This window comes from Meriones unguiculatus, chromosome 3, assembly GCF_030254825.1.
Source record: "Meriones unguiculatus strain TT.TT164.6M chromosome 3, Bangor_MerUng_6.1, whole genome shotgun sequence".
In the NCBI taxonomy this organism is placed as follows: domain Eukaryota; kingdom Metazoa; phylum Chordata; class Mammalia; order Rodentia; family Muridae; genus Meriones; species Meriones unguiculatus.
Window position 1 is genome coordinate 96,957,624 of NC_083351.1, and position 19,887 is coordinate 96,977,510.

The following is a 19,887-nucleotide window of genomic DNA, read 5'->3' on the forward strand; positions in this document are numbered from 1 at the left end:
GGCTCCCTCTGCGTCCTGTGGAAAAACACAAACATGCCCTCTTCCCCACATTAATACAGGGTCGGGGCCCTGCCATATTCCAGTAATTGGAGCTTTCCATTTTACTTGGGCAAAATTATCTTTGGTTTTAGGATGCCACAATCGATCAGCCGCAGAATGGCCTTTTGTATCCACATTCAAAAAATTTAAAATAAAGAGAGCATGATTAATTTTGTGGTGTTTGGGGACATAGCTTCCCCCTTTTTATTTTTTATAATTGGTTTTTAAGAGATCCATGGGCTCGTTTTATAATTTTTTGGCCCTGGGGGTTATAAGGAATTTCCAATTTATGATTTATATTTTTTTGTACACAAAAACACTGAAAAGCTAGACTCGTATATCTCGAGCCATTGTCAGTTTTTAGAATGGAAGGAATACCAATTGTAGCAAAACACTTTAAGCAATGACTTATAACATGTTTGGTGGCTTTTTTTGTTAAGGGAGTTGTCATGATAAATCTTGAAAAAGTGTTAATTGTTATATGAACATATTTTAGTTTTTTTAAATTTTGGGACATGAGTTACGTCTATTTGTCATAAATGATTGGGAGTCAAGCCTCTAGGACTTGTAAAGCTTTAGATATATAGTGGCTATTAGTATACAAGTTGAAAGAGGTAGAAGCCAAATTTTTAAAGACTGTAGCAACAGCTTGTAATTTTACAACTTGAGCTGAGGCTGGCAATGTTTGTAAAACAAAAGTTTGTCCCTCTAGTACATAAACAGCTTTTTTATTTGAAGATCCATCAGTGAATACTGTTGGACCTTGAGGTAATGGCTTTTGTTTAATTATTTTAGGAAATATAAAAGCATGTTCATTGGCAAATTGAAGTAATTTATGTTTTGGATAATGATTATCAATAGGTCCTAAATAATGAGCAAAAGCTATCGCCCAACAATCTACATTTTGAAATAACCAATCTATTTGTTGTTTGGTAAAAGGGACTCCAATTAAGGAGGGCTCTCTACCAAAATATTTATGAGATTTTGAGCAAGCCATTTGAACTAAACTACCCACTGCTTTAGAATATGGTGTCAGAACTTGAACAGGAGATACAGGCAGGTGTAACCATAATAATGGTCCTTTTTGTCACAATACAGCAGTTGGAATATGAACAGTAGCCAAAATATATGCACCCCATTTTTTTGAATAATCAATATATTGAACATGTTGTTTTTTAATAGCTAATTTTATCTTTTGTAAAGTATCACGAGCTTTTTTGGTAAGTTTTTTTTTTACAAAGGATTAGCCTCTCCTTTTAAAATGTCAAAAAGTGGTTTTAGTTCTCCTGTTGTTAATTTTAAATGGGGTCTTAGCCAATTTACACTGTAACAAACAAAGCCCAGTTGATTATTTTAGTTGAAGTTTTAATAAATTGGCGGACCCTTACCAGAAAGAACTGACAAATACCTTGCAACCAGAGAACTTTGAATTTTAGCTGTTATTAACCTAATTATTTGGATGAGTACTATTGTCTGTAACATAGTACCCCAATCCTTGGCCTTTGGTCTCAAGGCTGCTTGGCAAGCACTGTTAGCATTTTTATAAGCCAACTGTTTTACTAATAACAATCCAGACTTTTTATCACTTATAAGTCTGTTTGTTGTTTACATTAATCTTGCCACAAAATCTTGAAATAACTCATCAGGTCCCTGACAGATTTTAGACAAATCCTCCACCTGTCTACCTGCTTGTGGAAGCTTATTCCAGGCCCTCCGGGCAGCAGTATTGACCTGAGCATAAACGGCCACATCAAAATCCAATTGTTGTCCTATTTTTTGTAGATTTTTTTTTTTTTTAGTAAGCATGTCATAAGTTATAGGAATTTGTTGAGCTCGATTAAGTTTAGCTGTAGCTTGACAATGTTCTGCAAAATTTGACTTTTATAATAAATTATCTCCTCCTGATAAGCATGTTTTTGCTAACTGTTTTTAGTCCCCTGGGCAGAGAGCCTCAGTAGACATGGATTTCAACAGATCCAGGGTAAAAGGCGCTGTAGGTCTATTTTGGGAGCATGTAGATTTTAATTTTTTTATCTGTTTAAAAGGTATAGGAGCATGGACTCTCACCATATTATCTCGTCCATCGGGTTGTTCTAGAACTGGAAAACTATAAAACTCAGATACGTCTTCTCCATTCTGCCTGGCTTCTTGTAAAGAAGCTTGTAAAGCAGATACAGATGTTTGTGCAGTGGACAAAGGGAAAGGTCCCCTTGCCTTCTGGGCCATTGAAACTGTAGCATTTCCAGGAGGAGGGCCTAAGCCTTCCACCAATAATGGGATTGGAGTATGAGATTGAGCCTCATTTTCCTTAGTAGTTAATTTTTTAATTTTTTTGTTTATTTTTTCTAAACCATATTGCAGTTTTTTAATTTCTTTTTGTCAAGGCTCACGCTTTTTAACAAGCATAGCCTGAATTGGAGGGTATCTCTCAGAATAGTGCTGATCTGGTTTGTTTGTTTTTTTTAACTCTGCAACCTCATTAGGTTGCAAGTCTTTTTTAAAGTCTCCTTTTGGCAAGAAATTATTGTCATCAGAAGGGAAATATAACTCCTCTGGAGGAGCTGATGGTATAATAACATTTTTTCTTGAAGCCTGCCATTTTTTTAACCTCCTTTTTTTTGACCCTGAAAGTTTAGCTTTTTTAGTTTTTTGTTGCTTATACAGACTACCTTTAATTAAGTTCCATAAAGAAAACACTAGGCTAATGCCTTGTCCCATTTTTATTTTGGGATTTACTCACCGCTCCCCTTCTATTTAATGTGAGCTCGCCAGCCAAACAGCGGTGTCCTTCACGGGTTCCCTGTATCTCAAGTCCCTGTTCGGGCGCCAGTCTGCCGGGGTCAGCCGGGCAGAGTCGAACGGTTCTTGAGTTGGGTGTGAGGATTAAAATTACTAAAATAAACACACAGCACACAGGAAACTTTTTAAAGGTCTAGACTTACAGCCATAGCAAAAGGCAGACTGCTACAGCAAGCAGTGCCAGCAGCCAGTCTCAAGTGCTGCCTCATCCTCTGCCTCCAGCCTTCTTGACCACTTTATTGTTTGAGGAGTTCCTTTTTGTCAGTCAAACATCTCAGAACAATAGGTTAATTTGCACAAGGAGCCAGAGGCAGGGGTGTAACCCTCACAAGCTATCCCACCTGTTGTCACAAACAAAAGGAGATGGACTTGCAAGTTCTCCTCTGCCATTAGTAAAGGCCTGCTAAAAACCATCTCTCCGCCGAGATTTAAATAACAAAGCAGGCTGCTGAGTCACAGCTCCCGACATAGGGGTTCCTGCATTCTTGTTGTACTCCTTGCCTGCTCCATATCCTGTCCCTTTTTACTGTTCTTTGTATCATTACCAGACTCTGTACAAATCCAGAAACTCAGATGATAGCCAGAGCCACTGCATCAGATTCTGTCATTCAGTTCACTTGAGATTCATGATTATCCTTAAGTGTTGACAAGTACCTTGCCCCTCAAGAGACTTTCTCCTGTGAGAAATGTACATATGCTTAGTGTGTAATGCAAGCACAGGGCACTAACTGCATAATTCTGTAGATGTATTTTTTTACACTTCATCTCTCTTAAATGTATAGCATCTACATAGTTTTATAGGATCTTTTTCCTTGTGTTTCCTTGAAACTGGGTTCAGTGTGAGATCATGTGAGCTCTTTTGATGTGTCTGAGGAACATTACTCACCAACGTAAGAAACACCTCTAGCTCTCTTTCTATATTTGTGAACGTAAGCACATGATGCCTGTGTTAGGGTTCCTACTGTTGTGATAAAGACCATGAGCAAAGGCAACTTAGAAGAGAAAGGGTTCATTTCGGCTGACAAGGGAGTCAAAGCAGAAACATGGAGGCAGGGACTGGAGCAGAGGCCACAGAGGAATAGTCCTTATGAACTTCCTTTCCATCCCTTGCACAGCCTGCTTTCCTATACCACATAGAACTCCACCCCCAGGGCAGGTACCACCCATAAAGTTCTATGATATCTTGTCATCTATCACTGAAAAAATTATGCTTCTCTGTTTTCAAAAGACTAGCTAGTGTCAAGTTGACAGGAGAGCTGTCCAGCCCAGTGCATCTTGGTATTCATATGATTATCAGTGGATTTGATTAAGTAAAAGTGTGATTTCATTCATTGGTCTTTATTTCAGCAAGTGAGTTCCTTCTGGGATGTGGCCATTGAGTTTTCTCCAGAAGAGAAAGAATGCTTGGAGCCTGCTCACTGGAATTTGTACAGGGATGTGATGTTGGAGAATTACAGCAACCTTGTGTTTCTGGGTAAGGATTGCATCTATAGTGAATTTGTATCTCATCATCACCATGTAGCTTCCCCACTTTGTACAATATTTTGTAGAAGAATTTGCTTTTCAAGAGTGAGTTTCATATTCTTTTAAAAAATGAAGCAGGTTGCTATATCACTAAGAACCTTTCAACTGTTTTTCTCTGTGTGTGTTTCACCTGTCTGTGTTAGACACATGCATTCTTCACTGTTAGAAATTCAATTGAATGAAACATGGAGTACACTTGTTAATAAAGTGTTTCAAAATTCAGTTTTATCTTTTCTCTTTTAAATGAAATTCAGAATCTGGACATTGTACATTCTTTTATGTAGTATACCTGTCAGAAACCATTTAAGGAAATAATGGTCTGCAGTCATTTATTGCATCATCTCTTTCCTTATGCACACTGTACTGGAAGGGACATGTCAATTCCCAGGAGAAGAATAAACAACCTGTTCCTTTTTTTCTACAAACAGGTCTTGTTGTGTCTAAGCCACAGCTGGTGACATTTCTGGAGCAAGGACAAGGGTCTACGGGTGTCAAGAGACAAGCAGCAAGCTCCATGCTCCCAGGTGGGTAGGAAAGAGGAGGTCATGAGCAGAATTGAGGTGCCCATGTGCCTTGTAACATGAAGTTGTGGAGAGAATTCTTTTTTTTTTTTTTCAATGCAGTTTATTCAGGAACCTTGAACAATCATCGGACCCTGGGGAAAGCCAGCCCACAGCTTAAATAGCCTCTGGGTAGCCAACCCCAGCGTGCCACGTGGGCAAAGCTGATAGGTCCACATACATGGAAGCAAGCCAGATCCTCGGCCTTAGCCAAAGGTGGAGTTGTTTGTGACAGAGAGCACTCACCATCGGGAAGGTGGAAGGCGGAAACCAGCTCCATCTTTAAGGAGTGGCATTACGCAGCTGTGGAGAGAATTCTTTAGATCTCCAATTCTTTTCTTTGTTGTCAAAGAAGCACATCTCTCAGATGTTTATGAAGGTTTAACTTTCTTAAGCCTTATATTTCCCAAAGAGAAAATTTCATCACAGGCAGACAGGAGCTGAAGGCAGGTTCAGTTGAATTGAATAAAACAATTTGTGGGTGAGAAACAGTTAGATAAAACTCAGACAAACTGCAGTTATTTGGGAAGTTAATTTCCCACTGGACTTAGGGAAGAGTCAAGACCTGACTTTTGTCGTGATGGAATGTTTTAGGTCATTCCACCACTAACTTAAAAGAGGCTCTGGTGGTTTTTCAGTGAAGTTTTATGAGCAGTTAATTATCAGGGCCAGACTTCCTGACCTGGGTAGAGAAGGATGAGAAGTCATTCAAGGCCTTTAGGTGTGCAGCCATGGGTCTCCACACACCAGCTATGGCACCAGGGATTGTTTGACTCTCATGGCAGCTAGTAGGTTTAAGCCTTATATTTTTTTTAAAGGAGAATATTCATAACATATTCAAAGAACAACTTTTGTTTGGATACATATACCCATTTATAATTCATTAAAGATAACAGAAAATTTTATTTATAAACACAGTGTGACCAGATACATCAGAGCTGGTAAAACGCCTCTTTTTCCAAGTTCTGTATTGGACGGTTATTAGGCTTATCCTCGTAGGAAGCATTATGGATAATATTAGTCCCATAAGAGGAATTGATTTCATGGGCCTAATATTGGGACTAATATTACTAATATTAGTCCCATAAGTCCCATGAGAGGAATTGATTTCATGGTCCCTTCTTCCAAAGGGCTTTTCCTGAACTCTGCAAACTTCCTCCATGTATGTATAGTCTCATCGGCTTCTGAGTTTGTAATGAGATTAGGTTGAGGAGCTGGTCCAGTTGTCTCTGGAAGGTTATTCTGAGAGGCTGGTCTGAGTGAACATTCGATGTCCACAACCCCTCCTCCTCAGGCTATATTGCTTTCTTTTTCTTACGTTTACAGATTTTAGGATGTTTATTCTGTATTATATGTCTAATATCCACTTATAAGTGAGTTTATACTATGTGTGTCTTTCTGCTTCTGGGATACTGTTATACCCAGTTCGCGAGCCCCCAAAAGATCTACAGGAATCGACTCTGTTACAAAACACATGAGGGTCTTTTTATTGTAAATTACAAGCTGCAGCTTGGGCCTACACAGCCCCACCGCCAAAGCGGTGGGAGCTGAGCGCGCTGTCCCCAGGTTAGTTGGGTGATTTATAGATTCTGGTCCATCCCAGCATGCCCAAGGCAGGGGCAATTCCTGCCTGGCAAGCATCTATTGGTCAAGATGCTACATTTTGAATCGATTGGCTATAGGAAGGTTCCCAGACCATTGACCATGACCAGGTGTCCCTCCTTAGGGGGAGGTTCCAGTTTCCTAGCAACTGTATCTCTAGTGGGTGGGGAAAGAACGCAGCGAGGTAGCTCTCCCTCTCAGGGCATTACTAACTTTTTACCGCACCTAATCTAGGTCTTAACAATTGCTGCTACTTTATCTTTTGGTCTCTCATTTCCCCCTTTCCCATGATCATTTGAAGACCCAATCTTGGGTCTTCCAGATATGACCCTTGTGTATTTTATAGATTACCTTTTTATAATGGGATCTGAATACCATTACTGTAATGCTCTCAAGCATTTCTTTATGAAAGCCATTAAGCAATTGAAAAATACAAGGCCCAAAGATAAAAATCAAAATGAGTAGGGGGTCCCTTCAGGGTAGATATAGGGGTAGTAAGCCAAGGAGAACTATTATCCTTTTTTTTTCCTAGGGTCTCTCTAGGCTTTTAGCCCAGTTGCTGCAATATTAGTTTTCATTTCAGCTAAGCAGATGCCCAAGATAATAGCTAATGCCAGGAAGCCCCTTTTTGACTTAGCATTTCAGCCTGCTAGGGGGGATTTGGGCTAAGATCTGTCTTCTGGAGCTTCTTCGATGCTGACTGTTGGACGGTAGGCATCAGGGGCTAGGGAGGCTGAAATGCCAGTCAAAGGCTGGGCAATAGGGCAGTCCCAAGCATCTGGTTAGTTGATCCACCCGAAGAGGCAGGGAGCAATCATGTCAGTTTCCAGGAAGTCCAGATTTCAGCTTGCAGTCCACAGCTGATCCCGGAACAGAGTTAAACAGGTGAAAATCTGCTGAGACAAATTTAGACTGGAGACAGAAGTTAAAATTTGTCTATTAAATGGGAAAGATCAGGGAAAATCTCATCTGCGATCCTTTTGAGCTATGCCAGATCCGGGTCACATCTTGAAACTCATATGAAATTTTTTAGTACACAAAAGGAAATATACAATTTTAAATACTCAGAAAAGTATCATATTAGCAAATCAAACATTCTGAGAGTAACAGGTAAAACTGCATCCCACTGAATGAGTATCAGTTAGCTGTTTGTTTTATAACCTTTATGAACAACTTAAGTGTATCCACAGTAACATTTTTTCTGTGGGCATAGCTGTTGGTAATTAGTCATGAATGGAACTTGGCCATTTTTATATACTCAGCATCTACTTTTAGCTCCCACTTTCATGTTTACACTGGAAAGTTAGGCAGAAATACATTACTGGCCTTAGTGCTAAACCCTGGATGCTTGGACTTTTCTTAACAAAGCAACTAGAAGGGATAAGTTTAAGATATTCCTGTGTCAAAATCTACCCCAGAAATGGCAGATATTAAGAATACCATACTAAAAGCTATGACTTTTGGGTCAGATATACACATTAAACAGATGTTTTTAACATGACGAGAAGCACTTTTAAGTCTATCTCCAGAAGCCAACCAAAGGAAATTAAAATCTCAACCTGGTGACTGAATAATAAGCAGTTATTGCTCTATCAACTTATCAGAACTCTATTGATCAATGCCAAAACTCTGAAATTCTAAAATCTTATAACATAAGCACAACAGTAGCAAGGGGGGGGGAGATCTAAAGTATCTCCCATTGTTAATCTGTTTTATAACTCATAATTATATACCTTAAAAAACCTACTAAGACTTTTTAATCTTTTTTGAATTTATCAACCCTGAAACATTTTCTCAGACCAAATAACAACACTCTCTAGATTTTTACAACCTAAACTCCTGTATCCTCAGACCCCACATAAGCTCCATTTATTTATTTTAAGACACAGGCAACTAACATGAGTCCTGTGAGCAAGGCAAACCTGTTTTTCTTCTAAATAAGAGATCTAGTACCTAGTAGTTCTAGCTAATGAACTGATCAATGAGCTAACAGTGGATTTAATTGTCTTCTCTCTAGCTGCAAAGCTACCGTAAGCTTAGCATAGCCATCAAGGTGTTCAGAGACCTGAGAAGGATAAATTATAAGCCAAATAAATAGATCAGTTTATGTGCCAATCAAAATGACAGGGATGACTAGTTAGTCCATTACCTAGGCAGTGTCCCTGGCTCCTGTGTCTCACGGCATCCTGAACAGAGGCAGTTCTGCCAGGCACATAAGATGAGAGACTGTTTCTGTGGAGAAAGAAATGAGAGAATGGCCTCACCTCGCCCTTAGCAACGTGAAACATTGACTCCAGGTGTCCACAGTTTTGGGTGGGCCCTAGCAGTGGGCCAGTTGGGGCAGTGTTGCCCAGTGGTTAGCATACCACAATCCAGAGTCACAGTCATCTGTCATTGTGCCCAAATCTTCTCGGAGACCTTGGGGGAGCTACTGCCAGGATTTTGGGACTTCCTGTCACAATAAGCTTACACATGTTAAAATGCCATATTCAGATCTCTGACAAGCTTGAGGGCCAGCATATCTAAGTTACTCTTTGTCTATCTTTATCATCTGCTCTAAACTGTGTCCTATAAAACAGAATGTTATGATCTCTAATTCTAGCATATTTCCGAGATGCATGTTCTAGAAGTATATATTTTAAGACAAATAGGCAGACTTTATAGTTATCCATCCTAGGCTTAACCTTAAAAAAAAACCTGAACAAAGAGACTAGGTAAGGCTCAACTGCAGTATTTAGCATGACTTTAAATCTGCTCTTTCTGAACTAAAATCAAAGCAAACCTTTTAATCAGATACAGTTCATAGAGAGGCTAGCAAATCTTGCTGCTCCTACCACTTGCATTAAAATTGAACAGTAAAAAGCTTTGCATTTAGCACTAATCAGATGATTGAACATAACTGACATACCTAAACAAAATGGTGGTAAACAAAATGGTGGTAAACTCATGGTTCCACCCTCTTTATCTCCGGACCAGCATGGCGGCTGGCCACGTGTAACTGAACTCAGCTGGAAGCCCTAAACAAATATGGCAGCCAAACTACAGCTTCACGTGCTCTCTATCCCTGAACCATCATGGCGGCTAGCCATGTGTTAGCACAGGCTGCAACTGACAATACCAAACATAGCCATTAGGTGTTGCTGATGATACAGCAACCATTGTGGAGCATTTACAATCCCCCACAACCAAAAGTTCTAACAGTGATTAAATAAGTTTCAGAACCAACTGCATAACAGAACAGTACAGAGCAATTTTAAACTGTAAGAATTATTCTAGCCATACCAAATCTATCAGCTAGAATTTTTTTTTTCTTAAAAGAGCATAAGAAACATTTTGCAATGCGGAATCACCAGCCTTTTAAATGAATTATAACATATTTAAATACAGCTCTCTTTTAAATCATATTAACTTTCTGGCTTTTTATAATATATCCACTAACCTTCTGCAACATCCTATATATCTTCAGATTCCTAGCTTTCTTTTTCTGGCTTAACCAGACATTCTTACTTTTTTGCTTTTTCTCTTGCTTTTCAGACAACATAAAACTCTCATCAAAATCCTTTCCATTCTGACATGATCCTGCTGGAGCCCAGCATCCACGATTTGCTTTTGATAGGCAAAGCAAAAACAAATTACATGAATATAAAAAGTTCTGAAACTGCTAAACTCTTTCTCTAAAATTACCTTCGTGTAGCAGACAAGATGGTCCAAAGTCACATAAACTCTAAGGAACTTAGAACAAGCTTTAAGGAACTTGGTGAAACTTCCTCTTTTCTTTCTGAAGGTAAAGACCAGGGTGGTAACATGTTTTTTCCATAAACAAAGCAGCTTAACAAACAGCTATCCATAAGATACATTCTAAAAACTGCAATTTTCTGAATTAGTGCAAACCATACAGCTTGGTTTTATTTAGTAAAATTGATAAAATAAATAACCAAGATCATTGTCATACCCAAATGCCTGATAAACTTTAAACATTTTATAGCCTTAAACATTTAAACATTTTTTAAAACCCGTTTTTGCAATATCAAAACAAAGTACCCCTTTTGTAGGAGAGAAGTCACAAGGCATATCCATAATCTTAAAAGTCAAAACCAGATTTTAAAACCAGAATTTACCAGTACAAACAATTTAATTTTTAAAACCAATACCAATTTAAAATAACTCATCCTTTTAACCTAGAAGGAAATGAAAATTATCTGACTAAGGTTTCCTCTTTTTTCTTTTTTTTTTTTTTTTTTTTACCCATACCAAGATGGAGGTCACATTATAAACCACATGGTAAAGTCAAGATGGCAGCGAGGCACTGAGGCACTTTATACCACGTGGTAACCTATACATATGTGTTCATAGACCTGATAAACACATAGGCACACACTTTAAACAAGTTTCATGAGGCCTTTCAGAACAGAAAACAGAAGGTAGACACAAAAAATACTGCACAAAGACCTTGAGACAAAAAAACATCCACCAGCTGGCCAAATTAAAAACAGACCTTCAGATTCCCACTCTGGCTCCTCTGCCACAGAAGCCTGAGTGGTGGGTGGTTCTAGACCACCTCCAGAAACTGATGAAGTTGGGGGACGCCAACGGGAACGCTGCACACCGCACAAAGCGACAATGACGGAGACTGAGACACAGACACGACACTTACCAGCTAGTATGAGACCCTCCGGATCAGTCCTGAGGTCTTGGGGGGCCCTGGAATTTTGGTGGGACCTCCAAATGTTATACCCAGTTCGCGAGCCCCCAAAAGATCTCCAGGAATCGACTCCGTTGCAAAACACATGAGGGTCTTTTTAAAGCGGTGGGAGCTGAGCGCGCCGCCCCAGGTTAGTTGGGTGATTTATAGATTCTGGTCCCTCCCAGCATGCCCAAGGCAGGGGCAATTCCTGCCTGGCAAGCATCTATTGGTCAAGATGCTACATTTTGAATCGATTGGCTATAGGAAGGTTCCCAGACCATTGACCATGACCAGGTGTCCCTCCTTAGGGGGAGGTTCCAGTTTCCTAGCAACTGTATCTCTAGTGGGTGGGGAAAGAACGCAGCGAGGTAGCTCTCCCTCTCAGGGCATTACTAACTTTTTACCGCACCTACTCTAGGTCTTAACGATTGCTGCTACTTTATCTTTTGGTCTCTCAATACCTCACTGAGGATGATCTTTTCTAGTTCCCACCATTTACCTGCAAATTTCATTATTTCCTTATTTTTAATTGCTGAGTACTATTCCATTGTGTAAATGTCCCATTGAAAGAATCAGACTAACTTTGTAACCTGTTTCTTTTAATTGCCTTATAACTTATATTTGCAAGTTTTAGGCCCATGTTAATTAAAGCCTCTTAGTGCTTCTCCAGAGAACCGAGGAAAGTCAAAGTTCCTGACATTAGCCATCTATGAGGGCAGAGATAAGGAAGAGAACAAGCAGAGATCTCTACTAAATGGAGAAAAAAATCACCAGCTGGCGCAGGTGAGATGGGCTTTGTTTGGAAACTGGGCCAAATGGCCCCAATCCTTCTCCTGAACTTTGATCCAAAGCCTGTAACCTCCACTCCTCAGAACAGACATGGGATGAGTTAATCACCCCTCCCCCCACATTTAACTGTGGATGGCAGGAAATTCCAAACTGACTTGAAGATCAGATATTTACAACAGGGCTGACTAGACCTAAGGGTGACCAGAACTAACCAATTATTTTAAAAGTTAGACACTTCATCCAATCCTAACTTGCCAAGAAATCAAACCCAGGAGATTCCCGCCTTGTGTCTTTTAAAAACCTAAGCTCTTTGTCTCCCGGTGCCACTCCTAGCTGACCAGCAGGGGTGACCCCATTGTACAATGGTTAAAAAGAGTCTCTGGTGTTTTTGCATCAATGGATGATTATTTTCCTGAGTTCTCTTCATACCTTCTTATATTTAGGCTCTTGCTGGGCCTAACACCATAATTTCTGTAGCCATTTTTCAGATGAGGGGCATCTGAGTTGTTTCCAGATTCTGGTTATTATGAATAAAGCTGCTACAAACATGGTTGAGCAAATATCCTTGTTGTATGCTTGAGCATATTTTGGATATATGCCCAGGAGTGGTATAGCTGGATCTTGAAGAAGCACTATTCCTAATTGCCTGAGAAAGTGCCATGCCGGAGCCAGCCAGCAGAGTCGAACGGTTCTTGAGTCGGGAGTGAGGATTAAAATAAATAAAATAACACACAGTACACGGGAGGCTTTTTTAAGAAGGTCCAGATTCAACAGCCACAGCAAAAAGCCTCTAGCCTCTAGCCTCTGCAGCAAAAACTAGCAGCCCTAGCAACCACTGTCAGCTCCCCCCCCCCCCCCCCCGCAGTAACTGTTGTCCTGTCTTTTTATTGTAGAGTTTTTAAGCCAGATTTGAAACATCTCAGAACAATGGGTTAATTTCCACAAGCAGCCTGAGGAAGAGGTGTGATCTCCACAAGCTATCCCACCTGCTGTCACAAATAAAAGGAGATGGACTTGCAAATTCTTCCTGCCTTTAGTGAAGGTCCAGTAAAAGCAGTCTCTCTGCTGAGATTTAAATATCAAAGCAGCTGCCAGAGGCACTGCTCCTGACATGTTCCCCTTTTTTATATTTTAAAAAATTGACCATAACTTAAGAGTTATGGAACAGAAGATTGTGCCTGTCTTAGGTTGTTTCTCTCGAATGATATATCCTTGTTGTCTCACACTTTGCTGAGGACTGCTTACAGAATCAGGCTTTGACATCTCAGCTCAGGGATTAGCGTTAAGAGGAGGAGAAGTCAAAGCCAGTGGACAGGCATGGCCATATGAACTAGCATACAGGTCCCGTACCATTTGGGTGGCAGGCTCAGGCACAAGGTTCCCCTGTTTGCATCATCAACTATAAGTTCAGAAGACATGGAGTGCAGAATAATTGGAATGAGTATCTTTGTTGTTTGAAACATTTAAGCTGTGTGTGCAGAGTCTACTATCCTCCAAAACACGAGAAAATCTATTCCTTGTCTTGAGAGATATCAGAAGTAATTCATTTTCCCTATAGATAAGGAGTATGAAATTCTTGTCCAGGTTACAGGCTGAAAGGAGACATATGCTGATATGTCCTATTCCTCATACATCCTTTTCTTGTGATAAGCTGGCATGCCAATTTCTCTCAGATTTCTGTGTTCAATTAGAGGGTAATCTAGCCTATCAGTTGTTTTGCCATGTTAGTGTACTATGACTTTATCTCTTTTTACACCATCATTCAATTTCAATAACCAGGTTTGTTTGGTTTTTTTAAGTACATCTGATTTTAAATTAGGCATCCACAATCCAAGAGACAAGAATGAAACTCAGCTCAGCTCTACTTTACTGGGACCATATTAAGCAAACTAAGTTGACTTCAATTTTGTTTGAGAAACCTTCCTTAGGCTTCACTTTGGTAACTTATGCAGACAATTATATTAATGAACTTATATATTTACCTTCATACAACTTGGATCAGTCCTACAGGTGTTTGACACTTTGTCTTGGCTTGTCTTCAAGAATACAGTCAGAGTAGACAATAGTAAGGCTGATCTACTTAAGAGAATAGAAAGGTGTATAACTAATTATCAGTTCTTGTCATGACTCAGTTTCTCCAATTGGGTAAAGACAGAAATGACTAGATATTCATTGCTAGGTCAGTTTTTGTTAACATGAGTAGACCTTAACCTTTAGAACCTTACCAGTTTTGACCCTTAGGTATATAAACTTTAAGTTCATCTACCATAAGGCCTATATAAGAGTCAGAACTCCTCTCACTTGCCCACCTCTTTAATTGTAGAATTTGTCCATCTTAAATTCTTTACCCCTTTTACTAGAGTAATAACTTCACATTATTTTTTTGTAACCTTTTAAAATGTTTTTACAGACCCAAAGGAAGAAAGTGTACATGTCAGCAAGAGATTTTCAGATGTCAATAGCACGGGAAAGGAAAACTTTTGTAAGCCTAGAGGGGGAAGTATTGACCAAGAAGGAGTTCAGTGTGTCACTGAATGAAGAATTAGTGGAGACGCCTGGTTTGCATTGGCCCAGGTGTCTGAACCTTTTCATGTACTACCCTTGATTTTGAATAAGATAGGATCACAAGTAAATTATCATTTGTTCTAAGAAAACTTCCTGAAGGGGTGGGTATTACACAATATCTATTTTGATGGGGGCACTTACACAATACATATAACAGTTTTCTCATGACTGCAGAGGTTACAATGCAGTTTAGTTTTCTGGCCTGTATACCCTCCAGGAAACCTTGAAACCCTTACAATTAATGCCTCATTCCGTGCAAGTAGCTGAGAGGAATGACTGGATACTCAGGTGAGGGTTCAGGGACCTTGCCTATATTTTGTGTTTTTGAAGGAATAGTTACATTTAACAAAGCACAGCTAGAATCTGTTTGTTCTGAGACAGGCTTTCTCTGTGTGTAGCCATGGCTGTCCTGGAACTCCCTTTGTAAACCAAGCTATCCTTGAACTCACAGAGATGGGCCTGCCTCTGCCTCTCCAGTGCTGGGATTAAAGGGATAGACCACCCCACCCAGCTACACCTTGAGCTTTGTTTTATTTTTATGGTTGTCTTTATTCTGGTTTTTCCAGACACAGTTTGTCTGTGTAGTCTTGACTTTCCTGGACTCCCTTCTGGGATCAAAGGCATGCACCACCAAGCCTGGATATGATTAGAGTTTTGAAGGTGGTAATGGTTCAACTTAAAAGATACTGTGTAACATCAGTTAAAGAAAAGGTTAGCCATGCTGATCCCAGCACTCAGGGAAGCAGAGGCAGGGGGATTTTTGTGAGTTTGAGGCCAGCGTGTTCTACAATGTAAGTCCAGGACTGCCAAGTCTACACAGAGAAAGCCTTCCTCGAAAAGCCAATTAATGAAAAGAGTTAAAAAAAAAAAAAGGACTGAATGAGTTTTAAAAATAGAAATAGGGGGAGGTAGGTTGGGATTGGGAGGGGAGGAAGGAGGGGCTATGGGGGGATACAAAGTGAATAAAGTGTAATTAATAAAAGTTAAATAAAAAAATAAAAAAATAAAAATAAAACCTCAAAAATATATATTATCACCCCAAATATTAAAAAAAATAGAAATAAATAAAAGAAGGTTAAATCCAAACTGCACAGCAAGAGTACTGAGATGAATTAATATTACATGTGCACATACTGTTAAACCATTATGCTTTGTACATCAGGAATTTTTCTGCTTGCCACAGTCTGGCTTAGACTAAATATCTACACTTACTTCGTTGGAGGACCAGAAGTACTTGGTAGGGTTTTGATGTCAGGAAATACATAGTTCATGTTGGGAATCTCTTGACGCTGGTTTGATTGGGGAACACCTTCTCTGGGTCTCCTAAGAGTAAAGATGTTGACTGAAGAAGTAATGGATAAATTTTTTATTTAAATCATTGTCTTCTGTCATTTCTGTCGAATGCTGAATGAGCAACTGAATAATCTACTTAATGTATGCTGTCTCAGCTATCCTGCTGTGCCTCGAAGTTTGTCCCTTGCCCAAACCAACAGTTCCTCATACCAGAGACAGGGCAGGGGCCTAAAATTTCAGAAGTTTTTCTTCCATTGATTCAAACCCTTTGTTTTAAAACAGTGGATGTTCCAAAGCTGCTGGTGAGGCTCAATGACAGTGTTTTCTCTTTACTCTTGGTTAGACTGGGGAGCAGCTGGAGAAAAAAAGTCAGGCAAAATGGAGTCCCCTTGGACAGTTCAGTTACAAACCTTCTACTGTTTTTATGTGCCAGAGAACTGCACACTTTTCTGCATACCTAGGTGTATAACCATTGTAGGGCAGTGACTTCACACATGAATTTCTTTCATGTCACTTTCACTCAAGTTAATGAAAGTCATGTCATCAGAGTTGTTAATGATGAAGATTTCCTCTAAATGTTTTCTTACATATACTCAGTAATAGGATTTAAACTGCATGCCCTTTGTGGATAGAGAGTCAAAGAGTAAAGCTGCCTGCAACTAGGAGAATGTGCTCAACAGCTCATCAATAAGCTTTCAGAATTGTGTGGACTGAAGAATTTTTCTTCCTACTTTGCAATTTGATACTCTGTGTTATTTGGAAATATGCATTGTCTACAATCATTTCTGATAACTACCCTAGATACATCAGTGACTGGATGAAGCACATTGATAAAACACATGAGGACAGTGTAGATAAAAATATCTTTGTACTGTGCTTGTGTGAATTTTCACTTTACTGTTAAACACAAGTCTCCAGTTTTTATTCTTTATTCATTGTTTCTCTCCACCCAGATTACAAGTTCTTTAAGCGTGTAAATTAATGAATTTAGAAATGTGTTATTTTATCTGCTGGGTCTGGTGGCCAACTCCATTAATCCTAACACTTGGGAAGTAGAGGATTTCTGATGTTGAGGTCAGTCCTATCTACATAGCAAGTTCCAGGATAGACAGAGAAAGCCTGTCTCCAAAAACAAAATAAAAGAAGAACTAGGTAACTTTGATATCTATTCATTGACAGATATGTTGTCTCTGTAAAATTCTGTTATTCACATATGAAACTCAAGGTTTTACCATAACTTGATATCTTTCAGATAAATATTTTCTTGTCATCAAAAGAAAACATAGAATACTGTCTTCAGTTGTTGAGATATTTAATCTTGTTGTGGACAGTACTAGTTATGAAACATATATTTTATATCTTCAAAACCGGAAGTCTGTACTTGGTATCAAAGCTGTTTGATGTTCATCCAGTCACACAATCACAATTAACTTTCTCTTTTCTAGGCTTAGCTACTTTATACTTTCAGGGAAATCTGGCCATATATCATCTATATGGCTTGATGGGCTCATTTCTGTTAGAAAAATGTCCTATCAGCTTGCTTACCTATTTAAGATTGAATGGTATGTCATTATGTCTTTATCCTGTTTGTGATTTATTCTCAGTGCATTTTGGTGTTGAAATACATAGTACTTCATGCTTCAATATGTATGAGTAAATGCCTCCATTTTTAAAGGTAAGCATTATAAATATCAAGAGTATGGCTTAACTTTTGTTCATATTTCAACTTTGGCTTTATAGGAATTATACCCAATGATCATAACTATTATAAAAAGGCCATTGATGATAGATTACTCCTTGTTCAAGGTCAAAGAATTCATAAAAGGGAGAAAGCCTGCAAGTGTGAAGAATGTGGAAAGGTCCTTAGTTCTCATAAAATACTTTCCAGACACCAGAGACTTCATACTGGAGAAAAACCCTACAAGTGTAAAGAATGTGATAAGGCCTTTAGTACTAGCTCATCACTTTGCATACATAAGAAATATCATACTGAAGAAAAAACCTACAAGAATGTGGCAGATCATTTTACTGTCCTTCAGTGCTGAAGAAACATCAAATAATTCATTCTGGAGAGAAACCCTACAATTGTGAAGGATGTGGCAGTTCATTTTACTGTCCTTCAATGCTGAAACAACATCAAATAATTCATTCTGCAGAGAAACCCTATGAGTGTGAAAAATGTGGCAGATCATTTTACCATCCTTCAATGCTTAAACAACATCAAAGATTTCATTCTGCAGTGAAAACCTACAAGTGTGAAGAATGTGGCAAGTCATTTAACTATCATTCAGTGCTGAAGCAACATCAAAGAATTCATTCTGAAGACAATCCCTACAAATGTGAAGAATGTGGCAAAAAAATTTTCTGTTCTCAACACCTTCAGGAACATCAAATAGTTCATACTGGAGAGAAACCATACCAGTGTGAAGAATGTCATAAATCCTATCGTAATTATACAACCCTTAAGAAACACAAGATAGTTCATATAGGAGGAAAACCCTACAAGTGTGATAAGTGTGGCAAATGTTTTTCCACATCTTCATCCATTCGAAGGCATAAAAAAACAGTTCACTGAAAATAAATACATACATAAATAAATAAATAAATAAATAAATAAATGCCCTTCCACTGTGGAGAATGAGGAAAGGTCTTTTTAATCTTCAAAGTCTTACCAACAGAAGGTAGTTCAGGTCATACTGAAGAGAAATCCAACAAAGGTCTTAAAAAGTTTACAGTTCTTCAGCCTTTAGAAGACATCAGTTGATACATTCAGAATACAAGCTGCATGAGTCTATGGAATGTGGCAAAATCTTTCCTAGACAAGTCAGATCTTATCCTACTCAGATGAATCCATTCTGAAGACTATTAAGTTAATAACCTTGGAATGTCTATACAAACATCTGACTTCCACCAGCACAAATGCTAAGAATGACATCAGAGAACAGTAGAGACTTCTCTTGCCTGTAACCTCCCCAAACTGTGTTCAAGCAAAGTGTTTGATGAGTTTCTTTCCTGTGTAACTGTAAATGTTGATGACACTGTTACCATGTTATAACTTGGTCTTTGGGTGCCCTGAATCTGGGATCTGGGCTGAGGTATACTCACTCTGTTCCCAGTAGGGTCACCCAAGCTCCTGTAAGATACCTACCTTGAGTGTGTAAGAAGCTCCATAAGCCCACACTTCTCACCAAGTTGGACTTTGGTGAAATGGTCTACATTGGTACCAGTCTGGGGTGAGTGGGCATTGGTGTTTGCCTCCCCAGGAAAAGGGAACAGAACACATTGTCAGTCATATTTGGTTTAGAATAAAGAAATCCTTTATTTCCTTTAAGTTCAGAATGTTGTTTCTCAGATGACTCAACTGTCCTGTCTTAGAAACTTGGGGTCATATTGAAATAAGGACCCACGTGCACCCACTCAGCAGGAGCGATGTGTTTGATTAGTGGATATGTGCTTGTCAATCATGAAACATTATCGGTGTAATTCTTACTTTAATATTGATAGAGATCCTAAAGAAGTCATCTCAAACCTGAGCTTACTAATTTAATGTAGACTGTGAAAGGAAGGGCGATTAAAGCCTAAAAGGTAAAAATCAGTAACTTATAAATGAGTAAATGCCTCAGATGTGCCCAAAATTGTGTTTTTAGTCATGCTTAGTACACATGCAATTTATTTGTGGAAACAAGATGGGAGGGAAAGAACAATTATAGCTCTCATTTTATGGTCTTTTGTATATGCTACAGCTATTAAAGTGCATCCTAAAACACATACCTCAAACAAGTTTAGCATAAACCTTGCTTAATATGACATAAAAGTCCTGTGTGATCATATTTTTTTGAAAAGCTGGATTTGAAAAAAAAAATGAGTGCTAGAACTAAAGGTGATATATTTAAAGTACCTTTTGAAAAAAAAAAAAAAAAAACAAAAGTGCCTTTTGCATGGCAGGATATCTCCAGGCTCAAGTAGCACCATATATACCTTGGATATGTCTCAGACCCTACCAGAGTAAATTTCATGTTTCGTGCTATCCAC

At 38.9% G+C, this 19,887-nt stretch overlaps 1 protein-coding gene across 1 annotated transcript; it reads left to right on the forward strand.

Annotated features, from left to right (window-relative positions):
* The first annotated feature begins 1,999 nt into the window (after positions 1-1,999).
* Positions 2,000-19,186, forward strand: LOC110541248 (zinc finger protein 58-like). The gene is given in 5 exon segments (XM_060378792.1): positions 2,000-2,032; positions 4,186-4,312; positions 4,791-4,886; positions 17,596-17,862; positions 17,865-19,186. Coding segments are annotated over 5 exon segments (1,089 nt in total). The 3' UTR covers positions 18,431-19,186.
* The last annotated feature ends 701 nt before the right edge of the window (positions 19,187-19,887 follow it).